We start from the raw sequence: 20,219 nt of genomic DNA, 5'->3' as shown, positions 1-20,219 counted from the left end.
TAATGAAGCAAAGTATACGATTTGTTGAATGAAAAACTGATGATCTGCTCTGTAGACCTTCAATCAACTCACAATAAAAAGTTGAAAAAAATATATTAAAAGATATGCAACTTTTTGAAGCACCCTCATTGCATACTTAATTTCAGGCTGAATTTGGGGTTTCTAAGACTAGGAGTCCTAGTGTGGCGCTGCAGTTAGTGTGCTGGACTGCAAGGTTAGTTTGAACCTCAAGGTCGGGCGGTTCGACCTAACCAGCAGCTCCTCCAGAAACCCTATACAGGGCTGCTGAGTCAGAATCAACTCGATGGCACTTAACAAAGATTAGGAGGGACCAGTAAGTAAGAACACAAAAGTTGTCAGAAGAAGGCTTGGTTTAGCTTCTGGCAGACAGTGGAGTCTTTTAACAGACTCCTTGTGTGGCACTGTAAGATTAGCACTAGACAGTGAACCGCCAGTCAGGCAGTTCAAATCCACCAGCAGTTCCACCACAGAAACCCTATAGGGGGCTGCTACGTGTCAGAACCACTCATCAGCAACTTAACAACAGAGAAGAAAGGATTACATGATACTAAATTTCAAATCCCAGTGACTACAGGACTAATGCTTGTCAGAGGGATGAGGAAATAGGAATGAATTCCATTTTTGTCACATTGTGTTTTAGTACCAAAGTGGTCAGTAGGTAGCTGGTATATCATCTCAATAAGCTTCATGAAAAGGAAGTTTGAAGGTGAGGATTCAGGACATTTTTGATTCACAAAAGCAAAATTTCATTTCCAGGCAAAGTCTACAACAATTAAGCCTCTAGAAGTATATTTTCATTGACAAACTTTGATCTTCAGACATTCAAAGACTGTTTCTCCATTAAGATAGGAATAAAAACAATTCTTCTAGAAAGACAATCTACAGTATTTCCTGTGACCATTATTCCCAACCAAAATATACAGGTACACACATTTATTGAGTAGTTACCATAGATACACTAAAGGCGGTGTATGCATGATCTCATCCAATCTACAACACAATCCTATGAGGTAGTCAGGTTTGGGAACATGCCCATGGTCACATTGTTAGTAATCCAATCCACACAATGAATGTAGAAGTGTAGTTGTTTAACTGCTGTCATAAGTGGGTTCCGACTCATAATGACCCTACATACACATAGGGTTTCCAAGGCAGTAACTGTTTACAGGAGTAGAAAAATCTTCCTTCCTCAGAGTGGCTGGTGGGTTTGAACTACCCACCTTATGGTTAGCACCTCCTGTGCTATAGAATGGAAAGTTAGCAACTGTTCTTAATTCATCTCTGAGCCCAAGAGAAATGGATCACAATTCCTGGGGTTAATAACTATGTTCTCTGCTCTAATTCCCTCTCAACTAAGAAAAATTATATTTCAAACTAGAAATAAAAGTGACAATCTTCCCTCTTCCTTCTGGACTAGAGTTTTGGGAAGTTAACAAAAAAGACATTTACCTTAGAAATGGGACTGCCAACAAGCAATAAAAGACGGAATCAGACCAGCATTAGTGCAAGACACCCATAATGTCCCCACTAACCACATCTCAGTGATGTTTTTCTCTCCATAAGTGAATCCAGTAACACCTAATAGTTGGGAAAATCATTTAATTTTTAATTATAAAACCAACTCACCAAAGTACTTAACAACATGTCAAAAATTCAGCCTAATTTAGACAAATTCAGAAAGTCTTTACATTAGAAAAAGGTTAAAAGACTGCCCAATGTGTTTTATTATTCCTCTTCTATGCAGACCATTCAGTATTCTTCCCTTAAGCAAATTCAGCTATGAACTTGTTGGCAATTGGTTGGTTCTGATGCACAATGGCCCTACAGTCAGATACATTATTTCACTAGCTCAACCTCCTGAGCTTCTTCGGTTTGGTTGTAAACTAACCTTTCATTATGTTTGACCATTTAAAATAAATTTTCAGTTCCACTAATCATTTTGAATTATGCAAATAATTATGACAAGAGTGCTTACCATGTATCAAGCACCATTTAAAGAGCTTCACATGTGATACTTCATTTAATTCTCAAAACCCCTGCCATCATTTTAAAGGACAACATGAGCCCAAAAAAGGTTAAGATCAGCAGCAATGTAGGAGAGCTTAAATTAAACTACAAAAATACAAGATTTGCTGGAAGTAAGTAAAATAGCTTTATTATGATTGCTTAATAGTTAAAATTTGCATGTTTCCTAGATAAAGTAGTCTGTAATAGGATAAAAAAATTACAAAAAAGGCAAGCTTTCTCTTCATGTAACTATAAAATCAAAATACCTGCTACTTATTTAGTACCTTTTCAAATAATACAAAATATATTTGATATGTAATACAAATCCAATTCTAATATGCAATTATTTACAAACGCTGAACTAAGAGGGCAAGAATTAGCTAAACAGTAAAACAATAATGTCAAAATAATTTCGTCCTAAGTAATGTATTCCTTGGAGTAGAAATAACCATTTAATACAATGTTAATTACATCAATTAATAGTTACACTTTCTTGGTGTAAATTTAGCCAATTTAAATTACTGTGTGCCCTGAAAATAAAAGCAAAAAAACCTACTAAGACTTTGTAACACAGTTTAATAATTCAGACAGGCATCCCACCCTAAGTATTTTAATTGTATAGAATTTAATGATAACTTTGATAATGGAACTTATCATTAACAATGTAAATCATTTCCCTTCCTAAACTGTATACCATTCAGTTATTTATGTAACAATGTGATACATTAGAGTAAGCAAAGCAAGCAACATTACTTTTTTAAATAACATCTTTAATTAAAGTTTTTGCAAAGGTAAAATATTAAACTTAAAATGGGTCTTAGTACATCAAAATACTAAGTCCTCTAATTGTTTCCAAGGATGGTCTTTAAAACATAATATCCTGTATATCACAGAAGAGCAACCTTGATCTGCAGTAGTGCAGAATGAATTTTACAAACATAATAAATATATTTATGCCCTTACACATAACAGTATGTACAACAGCAGTTGACAATAGTAGCTCAGAACAGCAAAAGGTAAAATTAGTCCCTCCCCCTAAATTATAGCCCTGATGCATATTGGACTCATTTAAGGGAAAGTGATTAGAAGAGTAGTTACAAACTCCATGTAGCTTTTCCTTTAGGAGAAGGAAAAAATAGTTACTTTTGTTTTTCAAAAACAAACCAAAAATATATGTTTGGTGCATTCTTCCTTAAACCACAGAAAATGACAATAGATAGACTAAGGCAGGCTTACAAAGGGAAGAATATAAACTTCAGAAAAAATTCCATAGCATAATAGTGGATTACAATTCAAAACTATAACATAAACCCATAAGGGAAATATATAAAACTATGTTTTTTAACCTATGTGTTTAAAATATGAAATAGCTGATTCAGCCAGGGAGACAGACATATGAAACAAAATGAAAATATACAAAGACATATCAATAAATCATTACATTGCACAAAAGCTCAAAAAAGTTAACGATGAAATCATGTGAAAATATAAGAATTTTCTCTAGAGGAAGAAAACGCTAAGTTACAAAGGGAAGTCCAAAGAGGCTATTAGGTCTGTTTTGCCGTACAAGGTGTATTTCCCCTCGGAAAAGAATGCTGACATTATTGCTGTGTGAGAATCCAAAATGACGACTTCTTAGAGGGAGACAACCCTTTTCTTTCTCCCATAACAGTCACAGAAAAAAGAAAACCAAATACTTGATTTTCACTAGCAAGAGGAAATCTTTATACAAAAACTTGTATTTTTACGATCTTGCTTTCTAAAACCAGAATCTCTTTAAGAACATAGTTTAATCACTATACACACTGCTCAAAATCTTGATGTGTTCCTATAAGAATAACATCAAGGTGTCTTTGATTTTAAAGAGGCAACGATGTAAAGGTGATATTACGATGGCATTTAATTGACAGAAAGAAATGTGAACATTTAAAAAATCATAAAAGCCCAATATAAAGACCCCTCATATAACAGACACTTTACTCTAGAAATGAATTGCACATGAAAGAGTTGTTCTTAGCCATATATATAGCACACCACAGAAATTAAATGTGCTCCCAGGCATTCAAGCGGTCTGTTTAGTCAAATGACCATCAAACAAGTGTATGTATACTGAAAGGCACACAATCCCACTTTATCTAGCAATCTTTGTAAATTTCCCTTCACACTGTTGATTAATGTTCATGTTTTTGTTTTAAGATGTCATCAAGGAGCCCTAGTTACTCAGTGGTTAAAACTCTCCACTGCTAGCCCAAAGACCAGCAGCAGTTCCAACCGATTAGCTGCTGCACAGAAAGAGGTGACAGTCTGATCCAATCAAGATGGTCATCCTTGGAAACCCTATGGGACAGAGCTCTACTCTGTCCTACAGCGTCACTAAGAGCTGGAATTGACTTGACAGCAGGGACTTGGTTTTTTGGTTTAAGATGCCATCGCCATCTGTGCAAATCTAAACATATCCTTTACTCATTTCCATAATGCCGAGTCTGAACTATTCCCCCCCCCCAGCCCCCGTGAGAACAAACACGTTTTCATTTAAAAATTCTTAGAGTAGGACTCCCTAGCCTTTTCAAAGGAACCCAATAAAATGATTTAATTACAATGTTAAAAGCATGATTAAGAATTTAAGCACAATAAAAGATAAGCAAGTGACATTCTCATAGCAAGCCACTGTCATTAAACAAAAACATGCTATCTGACTAAAAAGAAATACAATGCAGCAATATGTAAGAGCACTAATTGGTATGCAGTGTTGTTTGGACTGGCTTTGTGTTTTTCACAGATAAAAGAAAAGTAACTGCCAAGCATGCTACGTTAACATATGCAATACACAGGTGCAAATACGAATGGTTATTTCTGCTTCAAAATAACTGTAGTTGAGTCATTCTGAAAGCAGTGGTTGTTCATGTTAAGGGGGAAAAAAAGTTATACCAACAGGCCACATGCTACTATGAACACAAATGTTTGCCTACACAGAGGACCCAAGGCATGAGCTAGGTATCATACAGCAACCCTAGTGTCAGTAGCTGAGAGCTACTATACTAGATAGTCAAAAGAACTCAGTTGATCAACACTGTAGCACTGCTAAACTTTTATAGGTAGTTCAGGTCATTGACTTCTGCATTGGGTAAATATAAACCTACTAGCAACTTTACTGAAGGACAACAGAACAACAGGATTTCTATACTTCACCACCTTCTTTCCCCTCCCTCTCCTCTCAGCCTCATTAGTTTAAAAACTGTGTGTGCTTTGAAAGTAGTGGGATAAACAAATAAATCTCAAAAAACAAATAAACAAAACCCAGAAACCTAACTATATTGTCAAACTAAGAACCGTATTCTCAATTACAGCATCTAAATAAAACTTAACTACTAGTATTTAACTATCCACCATTTACAACAAAGCTCAGAACATAAGTTAAAAGGGACAAAGTTGGTATGTGGGATACAAAGTTGGCAAAGAATTGATTAGGCTTTTTGAGAAGTTTAAAGATCTGTGTTAAAAAATGACAACTCATAGGTAATAATAGCTCACAGTTTTCTTGCTATGTACTTTTAAAGTGTTTTTGTCTTACTTCTGGTAATATACAAAGAGAAGTAAATGGAAGACTATATGTATGTATGTATGTATGTGTATATATATATATACACACACACACACACACACACACACAAGTAACTTAAAAAATGAATTTTGTCAAGAGAAACAACACAAAATTGAGTTAGTGAACAAGTGTTCCTGTAGTTCTCCCAGGCAGCTAGTTCACAATGAACACAGCAGTGCCATATTGTTCATAAGAGCGCCTTATAGAATACAAAGCTATGCGATTTGTAGGATACATATTAAATTTCTATTTTTAATATACAAATCAAATATCTTTGCATCTTCCTGTTGTGCAAACTGGAGCCCATGTCCCTATCAATGGCCTGAAAGAGCCACTAAATGAAATAGAGGTAAATTTGTATTTAGTGGCCCACTCCCTACTACCCCAAAAAATTTCCCTCAAATTACAAAGTTGTTTTAAAAATTTGTTCAATGAGAATAGGTTTTCCATTCTTTAATAGTAAACACAAGAAACTACTATAATTGCTAAGCTATTTCATAAAAATCCAGGACTTTCACCACCTGCTCTATGCTTCAATCAATGCACAGAATATTATCTGAATTTTGTTTTGTGTAAAAATTAAATGCATAAATAAGTATATACTTCAGTCTAACAGGAAAAATCTACATCTACTTATCTGTATATAATTGCAGCTACATGAAATACCTTTGTGAAATAAAATTGTATTTCTGAGGTTCCAATTAGGGTCTTCTTTTAAAGGCATAAAACTAAAAGAAACACATAGAGTTTCTTAGAGAGGAAATTAAAATTGTTATTTTAATTTCACTCAATTCAGGCAAAGACTTAAGTCTTTAAATTACACTGAGTATATATGAAAATCTAATTAAAAGAAGTATCTGTTTCTGGGTCAAATGTCTCCAAACTAAATGTGATCATTGATTACTTCCTTTAAGTCTTTAATAGATGTTTCATAAAGCAGGGAAGGAAGAGGTATATTACTGAGGGAGAACAGCAAGTAAAAACATTTAAGACCTATTATGAAGAGCTTTAAATTGTTTCCTTATACAAGTGAATTAAAATTCAACACCATAATTCTTACCCTTTTGTAAAAAGCTCACACGCAATTTTTACCAAATATAACCACACACAAATAAGCAGTTTCAATTCAATCTATCAAAAGGGAAGTTTCTTCAATTCTTTCAACAAGTTTCTTCTGATTTAACCCAAGCTGGAATATAGACAAAGCTTTACATGCTAATTACCGGTGGCAGGTACCTGTATTTAAAATTGACAATTATGGTTTTCCCACACAAACCCCCATACCCTCCCCCTCCCAACTATCCCAGGTGCTACAGTCCCATGGCTTGCCAGTTAGAAGTAGTGTCTATGTTGTTGAAGTTTATCTTTGTTTCAGTAGCTTTGCTTCTACTGCACTGTTCTGACATGCAGAAGTTAAGTTTTGGTTGGTGAAGTATGTCCCAAGTTTCAAACTATCCACTTTAAATTTTGTTGTTTATTTGTAAAAAAAAAAAAAAAAAAAAGCAACTCTTCACCATTCCGCATCTCCAATGGCTTTAGAAAATATACAATCTCTTCCATTAAGATTCATAATGCCATCCTTGAGATGAAATTTCCACTTGTTTTTACTTCTGTGTATCTAAATAAACAAAAACACCAAAAAGTTAATTCAATGTAAAAGATAACAATCAGGACAGAGAAAACAAACAACAAAAAACTGACCCTTCTGCACAATTAATAATATTCTACAGTTCTTGAGCAACTTAAAAGTTATTGGCAATTCTCTGCAAAACATCTTCTCTACCAGGTTTGCATATACATGTCCCTTTGTCACAAGAAATTTTAGTCTGTAAACATTTAAACTGATTCTTCCTGATGCTTCCAGATCACTGTCTGTCTTTTGTTCAAGAATTCCTTTTATGTCAATGAGTACTTCCAGTTACATCTTTCTTCCTTCCCTTTTATTTACTGACCGCCAGGACACTACTACCTCTTTTCAATATTGGCATCGTGTTTACAACCATTATCTTCCTTTTTCCGTATATAACTGTCAGCATCACAACTTCCACATATTTGTATTATTATCAGTAATTGCCATCACTAATTATTTTCTCCCTATTCCACTTTAGTTGCCTTAAGATGACCTGGGAACTGATTTCTCAAAGACTACAAATAATCTTCCAGTCACTTTATCAACAACCTGATATCCTACCATTCACCTTATAAGCATGACTATGAAGAGTGTTTTTTTAACCCAATCATTTCTGTTGGACCATTTTTATTTCTGAATGACCTAGTAACAATATCTCACCTTTCCAACCTTGTTTTCTACCTCCACCACCCTTGTGGCGCTGTGGGTTGATGCGTCAGACTGCAGAGCCGTTTGAAATGCAAGGTTGGCGGCTTAGGCTCACCAGCCACTCCTAGGAAACCCTGTGCAGGGTCACTATGGGTCGGAGCCGACTCAAGGGCATTTAACATCCACCACCACCCTTAAAAGGAGAAAGAAGAGGCTTTCTGCTCTCACAAATATGTAAAGTTTCAAAAACCCTACACAGGATCACTGAGTCGGAAAAAACTCGACAACCCTTAACAATCACCAACTTTAAAACCTATAATTCAATCCAAAGAGGTGTTACCCCCTTGTTCCCATTTTAACAAATTCAATCCTCATTTTTAAGGCCTAGCTCAAAAAAACAAACAAGCAAAAAAAAACAACTTTCAGTTTGCCCTAAAAATTACCAGCTACAATTACTCTTCCCCAGATCTAAATTCCTAATGGCATTCTCAGTGAAATTTCTTATATTACTTCTGTTGTTTTAAGTGCCATCAAGTTGGTTCCAACTCACAGGGACCATTGTACAGGTTTTCTGGGGAGCAACTGGTGGACTTGAACGGCCAAACTTGTGGTTAGGAGTCCAGTCCTTATCCTATAACACCACACCAGAAATCCTATACAATTATAGACTGATTTATTTTACCAAAAAAATAGTGCTCAAAGATTGTGATAGTTAAGATTTTGTGCCAACTTGACTGGGCCTGGAAATTCTCAATGGTCTGGCAGTTGAGGTATCATTATCTTTCTAATGAGGTCTAAAACAGTGCAATTAACTCTACAATGACTTCTGCTGTGAGCAGAACAAACAACTGACAGGATGTTTATTTGGGGGTGTGGCCTGCTTCCAATAAAGTAGACACACTCAAGCAAAGTGTGTTTGCTTTACTGCAGGTCTGCATCTTTCATGTGGCTTACCCTCTGACCTCTGGTTCTGTGGACTGCCTCTCTATTACTTGCCAATCCTGTTTTTACTTCTTTAGAGAGAACCCAGCCTAAGATACTTGGTACCAGAGTGGGTCTAGAAAAACACCACCACAAAGATGTGTTTTCTAAATTGGTCTCCAGTCTAACTAATTTTAAAGACATCAATTACTCTGCCTTCACTAGTAAAGAGGGTACTACTAATCCATGACATGAAATGGCAGTATTAATACACAAAATATCACAACCAATACATCACATATCGGAGAGACGTGAGGCTCTGGGTGATTGTATGTATAGTACTTTTCTGCAATTTTGTCAGGTTGAGAAGTACAGTGAAGCTGGCTGGTTCATCTTACTTACAATAGAGCAAGTCATAAAGGAAAGAGATTAAGTTTAGGGCTGAGGAGTCACAGCTCAAGCATCTCAAAGTTTACACTTCTGCCCTGAAATAAGCCCTGTTTCTTGTAGTAGCACAGTTGATACTGCCAAAAACCAAACCCAGAGTCTTAGTGTAGAGTAGTTGAGGAACAACTTCAACTGGAGCCGTGTCTAATGTTACAGTGAGGGCACTGACTGTAGAAAAATGGAATACTGAAACATAGGATGGAGATATGGACACATAATCAGGATGCTGGGGACATAGAAAACGTAAATTCCATTGACTCACTATTGCCAACGGAGTCCTGGTGGGATAAAACACTGGACCACAGGGTTGGTGGTTCAAGCTCACCAGCCACTCCTCAGAAACCCTATACAGGGTCGCTATGGGTTGGAACCGACTCATTAGCACTTAACAACAACTATTGTCTACAGCACCAACACTCCCATTTGAAGAGATTACATCATCTCTGTCTGGATCCATCATCACTAAAACCATCATGCCCTGTGCCCACAATTGAAGACGTTAACACAACCGTGTCTGAGGCATCCCCTAAGGTAGATATGTCTTGCAAGACATTTCTGAATGTTTTCAGAAAATACCTCCACCAATTGTTGCTTCTAGTCTTATTTGTGACCCAGGAAGACGTATGCTATACTCAAAAATAAATATTTGACTTTTCTAATATGTATAAACAGAAACCTGAAGAATGTGTGTAGGATAGATACACTGGATCCGTGTGAGTTTATTGAAATGGGCCCACCAAGCACAGATTATCCAGTGTTTCAGCTTGAGAGATTATTTGGTTGGTTCGTTGAAGCATGTAGCCTACAATACATCAAGTTGAAGTACCACACCTGCCTTGGTATTCTTTAGAGGAAGGAATCCAAAGGAAATTGGCATGTTATAGATTTATCAGGACAAACCCATAAAGACACCTTTCACCACAAATGTTAAGGAACGAATCCGTAAAGGGACCCCCAGTTTCTTTGAAGATTGTTGTGATTGCTATTTTATGTAAGCCAGATTTAATAGTGGGAACTCCCCTAATTGAATTAAGACACCTAGCAGTGTAGGATCAGCACTGGACTTCGAACCACAAGGTTGACAGTTCAAACCCCACAGCTGCTCCTCAGAAACCTTCTACAGGGTTGCTATGAGTTGGAACTGACTCAACTGCACTTAACAACAACAATGGGACTGTCTGGACCTGCGGTGGTATAAAGCAAGTGGCAACATTAATCAACAAAGCAAGGTGGGTGTGGTTATCGTAAGGAAGGCAGAATCAAAGTAATAATCAAAATAGTGTTAATCCTGTGGACTTACGGTGTTGACTACTGTGATAGTTAGGTTCTATGTTAACCTGACTGAGCCAACATTCCCAGTTGTTAAGCAGGTGATAGTTAACTCAAAGGATATTTCCTTGGGAGTGTGGCCTGCTCCCAATATAAGGGACACGTAGGCAAGTCTTGTACTCTTTCCCACTAAGTCTGGATCTCAAATCTGGGTCATCTTCCAACCTGTGGTTCTTTGAACCTGAGGCAGTGGCCTGCTCTGTTGTGTGTGTGTCTGCTGGACCTGCCCACTGAGTGTGCACAGAAATCTAGACACCCATCAGACGGCCTGTGTGCTCTGCACTGCCGGGTCTGCAGCATGCCTGCCCAGACCTTAGTCGACTTTCACCCTGCTGCTGCCCCTACTCCAGAGCTGGAATACTGCTCTACATTCGACGTGGAATTCCTGACTTTCGGAGCCACTCACCGATCTTGGTTCACCTGGGCTAATATTGGGACTCTCCCATCACTACAATCGTGAACCATTTCCTTGATATAAACTTCTCTTTTATATATGTGTGTGTAAAGAACCAAAACCATCTAGGTTTCCCATCTATACTTCATTTCTAGGGACTGTCTAATAACTAGTTGTCTTAGGCTGGGTTCTCTAAGAAAGCAAAACCAGCGCTATGTATTTATTTCTATTTATATATACTTAACCCCTACAAGCTCACCAACTACTCCATGGAAACCCTATATAGGGTCACTATGGGTCGAAATTGACTCAACGGCACTTAACAGTAACAACTAACTGTACAATAAGAATTTTGGGTCAAGTGAATGGAGGTTTAACTTGAATCTTGAGAATAGAGAGTCACAGCCTCTTAAATTCCCAGACTTGAGCCAATCCCTTGAGTGACGGGTGGCCAGGACCCATTGAGAAAGGACCCCACTACCCTGCCAGTCTTTCTCCCAGCCTTTTCCAAAGGGATCACCAGCCTTTTATAAGAATGACTGTTCACTGGGGAAAAGGAATAATCACTTTTTGGAAATTACTGGACACTGGCTCTGAATTGACAATAATTACAGGAGGCCCAAAATATTACTGAAGCCTACCAGTCAGAGTGGGGGGCATATGAAGTCAAGTTATTAATGGAATCTTAGCTAAGGTTCATCTCACTGTGGGACCAGTGGGTCCCTGAACTCATCTTATAGGAGATTTCCCCAGTTTCAGAATGTATAATTGAAATAGACATACTCAGCAACTGGCAGAACCCCACACTGGATCCCTGAAATGTTGGAATAAGGTCTATCAAGGGAAAACCACTACAACTACCTCTACCTAGGAAAATAGTAAACCAAAAGTAATAGCGCATTGCTGGAGGGAATGCAGAGATTAGTGCTATAGTCAAGGAAGGCCTTGAAAGACACAGGGGTGGGGATTTCCACCATATCCCCATTAACTCACCTATCTAGCCTGTGCACAAAAAACACTTTGATCTTGGACGAGAGTAAATAAATGTTAACTTAATCAAGTGGTGACTCCAATTGCAACTGCTGTTCCAGATGCTTCATTGCTCGAGCAAATTAAAACAACTCCTGGTATCTGGTAGGCAGTTAGTAATCTAGCCAGTGCCTTTTTCTCAATTCCAGCAGAAGCAGTTTGCCATCAGCTGGCAAGGCCAACAATACACTTTTTACTGTTCTCATCTCAGAGATACATCAATGCTCCAACATTATCTCATAATTTAGTCCACGGGGACCTTGATCATCTTTCCCTGCCACAAGACATCGCACTAGTCCATTATGCTAATGACATTATGCTGTTTGGACTTAGTGAAGAAGAAGGACCGATAGCCCTAGAGTTTACTGGTGAAACATCTGAGTGCTGTTGATGCTAAGTGCCACTGAGTCAATTCTGATTCACAGTGACCCTGTCTAGCATTTCCAGCAAGTCACTGCAGGGTGTTTAAACCACTGACCTTGTGGTTCCTATTCTACAGCGCCACACCAGAACCCTTCTCTATGTGATACAAGGTGGGAAATTAACCCTACAAAAATACAGGCACTTTCCATCTCAGTGAAATATCTAGGGGTTCAGTGGTGTGCAGCATATCAAGATATTCCTATTAAAGTGAAGAATAAGTTACAGCATTTGGCCCCTCCCACAACTGAAAAAGAGCCCCTGCCTGGTGGGCCTCTAGATTTTAGAGACAACATAGCCCTCATGTGGGTGAGGTACTCCATTCTACTCATCAAGTGACTCACAAAAGCTGCTAATTCTGAGTACAGCCCAAACCAAGAGAGGCTCTGCAACAGGTTCAGGCTAGTCTGCAAGCCGCTTTGTCGCTTGGATCATATGATCCACTAAACCAATGGTGACAGTGTCAGAGGTACAATTTGGAGTCTTTGTAAACCCTTATTGGTGATTCAAAGCACAGACCCTTAGGATATTGGAGCAAAGCCCAGCCATCCTTCGCAAATAACTACTCTCCTTCTAAGCAAAACGAACACCAGAGGTGTACTGCTCTAAGTTCTTCCTATTAGGAGGAGATTTCCCTTCACCACTGTCCTTGGCCTTCATGCAAGTCCCAGAAAGTGGCTGTAATGCGGCTGCTTTCTATTTCAAATGTTATCTGCATATTGTGGAGAACATCTGTAATTCAAGCATGAACTCCCTGTTCCTCAGCTATAGGCGTAGACTGGGAGAGGGAAGGTACTGTCAGGACTGGAGACCATGGGCTTTGGGGCCATTTACTTTGCTAAGGGCAAAGGGAATACATAACGGGTAGTGGTAGTTCTAAATACCAGCTACAGTCACATGACCAGTTTCCAAAATACGGGCTGTATTTATTATGAATACACTTCATTTTATGTGCATCAAATTTTTTTGCTTTGTTCATTTGTGAAATATATAGTAAATGGGACCAGTGCAATTTTGGCTGTATGTGTTTCAGCCGTATCATGTTAGGCGTAAATATGCTTTCATAATTGTCATTATTTAGAGATCATGTATATGGTTTACAAGGAGATATGTACAGGTGCCAAGTTGACAAAGGGAGACTATGATTTTTAAGATTCTGTGTCAACTTGAACAGGCCAGGATTCTCAGTGGTTTGGCATCTGAGATGCAGTTATCCCCATAATGAGACTTGTTGCTGTTAAGTGCCATCAAGTTGGTTCTGACTCGTAGTGACTCTGGTTTCCAAGGAGCAGGTAGAGGGTTTGAATCACTGACCTTGCTGTAAGCAGTCCAGTGCTTATCCTATAGTGCCACACCACACAATGTAATTAACTCTGTATCTGTTCACTTTCCTGCTGGGTCTAGATCTTGCATCTGGCTTGTCCTCTGACCTCCAGTACTTTTGACATGAGCCACTGATCTGCTCTAATACCTGCCAATCCTGGTGGCCATCAGCAGCCTGCCTTCTTACTTCCAGACCTGCATGCCTGCTATCATGTCCACTTAATTGTTAAAATCCTCCTCTGAGGTAATCGTTTGGTGCATGCTCTCACGAAACACTTTTTGATCCATTTAAAGAGATTCATTTAAAGAGTCCTGGTGTGGTGCTGTGGGTTAATGCCCCAAAGTGAAATGCCATTTGAACTGCAAGGTCAGCAATTCAAGCTCACCAGTCGCTCCTCGGAAACCCTATGTAGGGTCGCTATGGGTCGGAACTAACCCGATGGCACTTAACAACCACCTGCATACTTCTTCTTCGCACTTCCTTGTCACCAATTTTCCAATCACGTTTCTTCTAAGTCCCTGACCAGCCAGCCAAATCATTAGCCACAGTCCATGAAATCAGTCTGACCTAAATTTGGAACTCTGCCAAGTGTATGTTTGTGAAGAATCCTGGCGTGGCACTGTAGGTTAAGTATGGGACTGCAAAATTGGTGTGGACCACCAGTTTGGTGGTTCAAACCCACCAGCCACTCCTTAAAAATCCTATACAGGATCGCTATGGGTTGGAACCGACTCAACAGCACCTAACAACAATACATAGATGTGTATGTATATGGAGTTAGTTCTGGTGTCACACTGGACTGAGAAGTCGCTGAACTGCAAAGTCAGCAGTTCAAGCACACCAAGCGCTCCCCAGAAACCCTATACAGGGATGCTATGGGTCAGAACAGACTAGACGGCATATAACAACAATTATGTATGTATGTATGTATGTATGTATGTGTGTGTGTGTGTGTGTGTGTGTATGTATGTATGTAAAGTTTGCTTCTCTAGAGATTCCAGCCTAAGACACAGATCAAACATGGAATTTTATGTTTGTGGCAAGTATGCAATAAATATTTCTTCAGGAATGCCTGCTGTCCAGATACTCCCAGCAGAAGATTTCAAAAACAATGTTTATACACAAGTCATTCAAATTTGGCCAGGTTTTGAGCACTCACGCCCTTGTGTTCAATTTGGATTAGTTGTTTGCAGTTCCATTAATTTAACAGGAAGGGCTATAAATCTCAATCAAGTAAATGTTCTTTCTTTTCTCAGTTAATTTCCTACTCATTGTCCAATGACCAGTTCAAGCTCCACTTCTGCTGAAGACCACCATGATTCTCTCTTTTCTGTGGCCTAAAAGGACCTCTCAAAATGAAAGCTAATTGAGACTTTCATTTACAAAGAAAAGAAATTACACTCCACAAAGAGTGAATGATTTGACCAATGTCAGTTAATGACAAAGAGATTCTCAAGTTCTGATCCAATATACTTTCACCAAACTGATGTTTCAAATTTGGTATTATTAAGTACTATCAAAATTCATAGTGACCCTGCATATAGGGTTTCTGAGGAGCAGCTGGTGGATTTGAACCACTAACCTTGTCCAGAGCTTATCCCATAGCTCTACACCAGGACTCCACTTGTCTGAACTCCAAGGTCTAACCTCCCAGATATTTTATATAATGATACAGAAATTGCTTACTAGATGAAAATATTTCTTAAGAGCCAATTCTTAGAACTCCATGGTCTAAGCTTCCAGTTGTGGTCCATAGGGCTTTTTCAACAACATTACTGATGATTCTACCCACGGACCTCATAGGATATACTAAACAAAAAACAAATCAACTATATTTTTGGAAAGAGAAGATGGTTGAATAGCTCACTATCTTAAGTCAAAACAAAGCAAGGTGCCAACAGTGGGACAGGTTGTCAATTCCTCATGTGCAAGTTGAACCTGAACATGAATGAAGTAAACCAAAACAAGTCAACAAAGGCCAAAGAATGGCCTTGAATAAAATCCCACCTGAATTTAGAGACCATCTCAAGAATAGATTTAATGCACAGAACACTAATAGCTGAAAACAAGAAGAACTGTGAGAAGAAACTGAAGGATCATTAAAAAGACAAAATGATGTCAGAAGAAACTCCAAAACTTGCTCTTAAGTGCAAAACAGCTAAAATGAACAGAAGAAATGATGAAGTGAAGATGATGAAAGAGCTGAAAAAAAGACTTCAAAGTGTGGTTTGAGTATGCAAAGTAAAATATTATGATGACATATTCAAAGATCCGGAGTTAGAAAACCAAAAGGGAAGAACATGATAGGCATTTCTCATTCTGAAAGCAATGAACAGAAAATTCAAACCTTGAGGTGCAATACAGAGGGGTTCCTAAGAGAAAAAAAATTGTACCATGCAGGGAAGCGCCAAAAAAAGATGGAAAAAATATAGACAGCTACGGTACACCAAAAGTTCTGACCAAAGTCCAATCATTTCTGGAGACAGAATATGAACAAGAATAGCTGGACATCAAAGGAAAAATTCAAGATACAATGCAAGCATTGAAAGAAAACAAAAACAAAGGCTCAAATAATGGACAGAATTAGCAATTGAGATATGTTTCAATAAACCAATACATTGCTTGGCAGAGCTTACTCATCTATGTCAAGAAATTTGGAAGAGCTGGTCATTGAACTAATAGAGCTCCACACTCAAGCCCAATCTAAACAAAGGCGATCAAATAGAATGTGGAAATTATTGAATAATATCATTAATTTTATCATGCTAGCAAAATTCTCCTGAAGATAATTAAAGTTTGATTAAAATGAGGATGAGGAACAAATGTATCATTGCTGATATCAGATGGATCTTGACTGAAAGCAGAGACTACCAGAAAGCTGTTTATCTGTGTTTAATGACTGTTCAAAGACATTCAGACTGTGTGATAGTTGCAAAGAATATATTTTTAGAAAACTAAAATAATTACGATCATGCAGAACTAGAGGAAGTATTTGAACAAAACAAGTGGATACTGCATGGTTCAAAATTGAAAAAGATGTGCAGCAGGGTTGTACTCTTTCACCTCACTTACTCAACCTGTACACTGAATAAATAATCTGAAAAGCTAGCCTATACTTTTCAGTATAGCTATACCATACTTAGTATCAGGAATGACGGAAGAGTTATAAATAAATTTTGACACATAGATGAAACAACCTGGCTTGCCAAAAATGAAAGTAACTTAAAGCACTTATGAAACTAACAAAGGTCAAAGACTATAGAGCTTTTAATGTGGTTACACCTAAATATGAAAACAGAAATCCTCATAACTAGACCAATAAATATCATCATAAGTGGAGAAGAAATCACAGTGGTCAATTGAAGGACTCATGGAAACCAAACTTAAGAAATCAAATGACATTAGGAAAATCTACTGGAAAAGATTTCTTTTATAAGAGGACAAAAGTAAGGGCGTCATCTTGATGACTAAATGTGTCTGACCCAAGCATGGTGTTTTCCATTGCCTCATATGTATGCAAACGTTGTTATTAAGTGTCGTCAAGTCAGATCCAAATCATAAGCAACTCTGTCGGGGTTTCCAAGGAGCGGCGAGTGAGCTGGAATCGCCAATCCTGCAATTCGAGCCAACTTTGCAGTTCTCTAACCTGCAGTGCCACACCAAGATTCAGAAACATCACAAAGTAAAAGAGAGAAAAATATCAATACACTGTAACTGTGGTGTTGGCAAATATTAAATATAGGGTGGACTGCCAAAAGAATAAACAGTCTTAAAAGAAATACAACCAGAATGCTCCTAAGAAGCAAGATTGGTGAGGCATTATCTTGCTTACTTTGGACATATTTAGGCAAGGCTGTGAGTTGGTACCGACTCGATGGCACTTAACAACAAGTGCTCGAAAATAATAAAGTAAAGGACCAAGAAAACTAGGAAGCCTTCAGTGAAATGGGGTGACACGATGGTTACAACATACAAATAGATTTGAACATACCAACAATAATGAAGCTGGTCCAGGACCAGGCAGCAATGTTTCATTCTTTTGTGTCTAAGGTAATCCTGAGATGAGCCAACTCCTGAACCACCACTACACATCTATCATGGTAAAACTTATTTATGGTAAAGTGCTAGAAAACGTGATGATTTCAGTATCTGCTTGAATATGGTTAGAAGAGTAGGTGGTAGGAGTGGGTGAGAATGGTCAAATAATTTCAAACTAAGTTATTTCTTTCTGGAATAGCTATCCTGTCTTTCCAACTTAACTCCTTAACTGAAATCTGCCTCCCTTATAATTTCTACTTATTGATCCTAGCGCTGCCATTTAGGATTAAAAAAAAAAAAAAAAAAAAACCACATATTTTAAAACCACTCTCATGCTGTTGCTCTAAAATCACTGTCTTTATATACATATTTTAACATCCCTAAAATTTCCCTTACTTCTTAATACAGAACACAGTGTTTAAACAATAAGAAGTACAGAGACTCTTAAATTAAGTGGTCTTATGATGTTGATGTCTTACAGTCCTGGTCTATAAATGCACTATACACATCGTTTGTTTTTTTTTGTGAAGTACTTCAAAAATTGGTTCCGATTCATAGCTACCCTATATAGTGTTTCCAAGGGCATCTGGTGATCATGAACTGCCAACTTTGCAGTTCCAACAGACATTGCAGTCTAGTGCATTAACCCACAGTGCCACACCAGGACATTATATGTAACAAGATGAATGTTTAGAATTTTTAAGACATAATTGAACATGTCCAAAATTAAAATTATCTCTCATACCTGCTCCACAAGCTTTTCTTTTTAGGCATCTCTGGATGGAATAAAACTTCTACTCTTTTGGTTAGCAGCTGAAATGGATTAATAATCTGCACTATCCAGGGACTCTTAGATTTGAGATAGTCAAGGGTAAATGGAAAACAGGGTTCTCCCACTGAGTTAACTGTTATTGTCCAATGTTGCTGTTGTTGTTCTTAAGTGCCATCGAGTAGGTTCTGACCTGGCGCGACCCTTTATAGGGTTCTGAGGAGTAACTGGTGAGCTTGAACCACGGACCTTGTGGTTCAAAACAACCTAAGTTCAGCACATTAATCCACAGTGCCACACCAGGACTCCATTAATGTCCAATAGTAAACCCCAAATGGCTGTTTACAATGATCCAAGTTGACAAGTTGAGCAGCATAGTATAAACTGGAAAATATATACATACCACTGCCTACAATTTCATTCATAACATAGCATGCACAGTTATAAGCATTAATTTTCCTCATTATTTTAATAATCTACTAAAATGCTAACAATGTTTTCATTCACACTGTTTACAATGAATGAAGGAGGCATCAATCAGTGTGTCCACATGTGTAAACAAAGCAGCAAGGATGGTTTAGGAAGAAATTACAACTGAAATCATGCTAGTATAATCTAATGATGAAATGCTTACCTTATCATATTGGCATACAACAACATTTTCTGTATCAAAGAGTTCCTGTCCTTCCTCATCACTCACATCATCTTCACTATTGAGGGGCTCCTAACAAATAAAAAAGAAAAGCTTATTTATTCATATCTCATATATTAATACCAAAAGTCCCTAACATTCTATTAAAAAGCATACATGGTGACTTGCCTGGTTGTTTCTTGAGAACAAAGTACCAAATGTAAATATATGAACCATGAACATTAAATTTATGACTTAAGAGTTAGGCAACACTAGTAAAATCCCAGCAAGAAACTAAATACAGTGATAAAAATGGTTAAGCTATCTAACTTTTAAGTCTAAAAAAAGATTCAACTTTATTTTCTTCATTTTTAAAGACTCAAAAGCATTATCTGCAGTAACAACTTCAGATGCCTAGAAGCAGACCTGAGCAAGTATGATGGTGTGATGAGATAATTGTGTTATATAATAGACAGGGGAGAAAAGGGCTAGAAAACAGGCCAGCAGTCTGGCTTGTATCTTTTTTATTTTTCTTATTCCCCCCTTTTCCCCATTCCAACCATGTCTCAGTTTCTGTATCCCAGAGCCCTGTTTTCTAAAGCTGTGCCTACATCATTTTTTACCTGTCCCATTTAGCCCATTCATACCTAATTGTTCTCCCATCTGCTTTGTTCTTCCATTCCCCTCTCCCTACTTATATACTGCCCCCCTCCCCAATACCCAAATTATCCTGTGTCTATTCCCTGCCCTGTGCTCCACTTCCCCTCCCACCCCTAACCCTACCCCCCCTACATCCTAGCAACCAGCTAAGAATCCACTTTAGTGGATTAGTATGGGTTCTTTTTCTTAGTCTTTTATATTAGTGGTCCTATGCAGTATTTTTCCTTTTGTGACTGACTAATTTCACTCAACATAATGTCCTTAAGGTTCATACATGTTAGGAAGTGGCATGCAGCTTCCTTGATATTTTTCAAGGTAGCATAGTACTCCATTGTGTGTATGTACCACAG

The 20,219-nt window shown here is 37.9% G+C and overlaps 1 protein-coding gene across 1 annotated transcript in view; it reads right to left on the bottom strand.

The window, feature by feature from the left end:
* Positions 1-7,011: 7,011 nt before the first annotated feature.
* GTF2A1 (general transcription factor IIA, 1, 19/37kDa) overlaps positions 7,012-20,219 on the bottom strand; it is a 70,089-nt gene continuing 56,881 nt past the window's right edge. Inside the window, exons 8-9 of the mRNA XM_006864752.1 lie at positions 19,213-19,302; positions 7,012-7,247 (exon numbers count right to left, since the gene is read on the bottom strand). Coding sequence (XP_006864814.1) covers positions 7,140-7,247; positions 19,213-19,302 — 198 coding nt within the window. The 3' untranslated portion in view covers positions 7,012-7,139. The remainder of the gene's footprint in view (positions 7,248-19,212; positions 19,303-20,219) is intronic.

This window comes from Chrysochloris asiatica, unplaced genomic scaffold (genome assembly GCF_000296735.1).
Source record: "Chrysochloris asiatica unplaced genomic scaffold, ChrAsi1.0 scaffold00070, whole genome shotgun sequence".
Lineage (NCBI taxonomy): Eukaryota > Metazoa > Chordata > Mammalia > Afrosoricida > Chrysochloridae > Chrysochloris > Chrysochloris asiatica.
The sequence above is the reverse complement of the archived record's forward strand: the minus strand, read 5'-3'. Positions and strand labels throughout refer to the sequence as shown.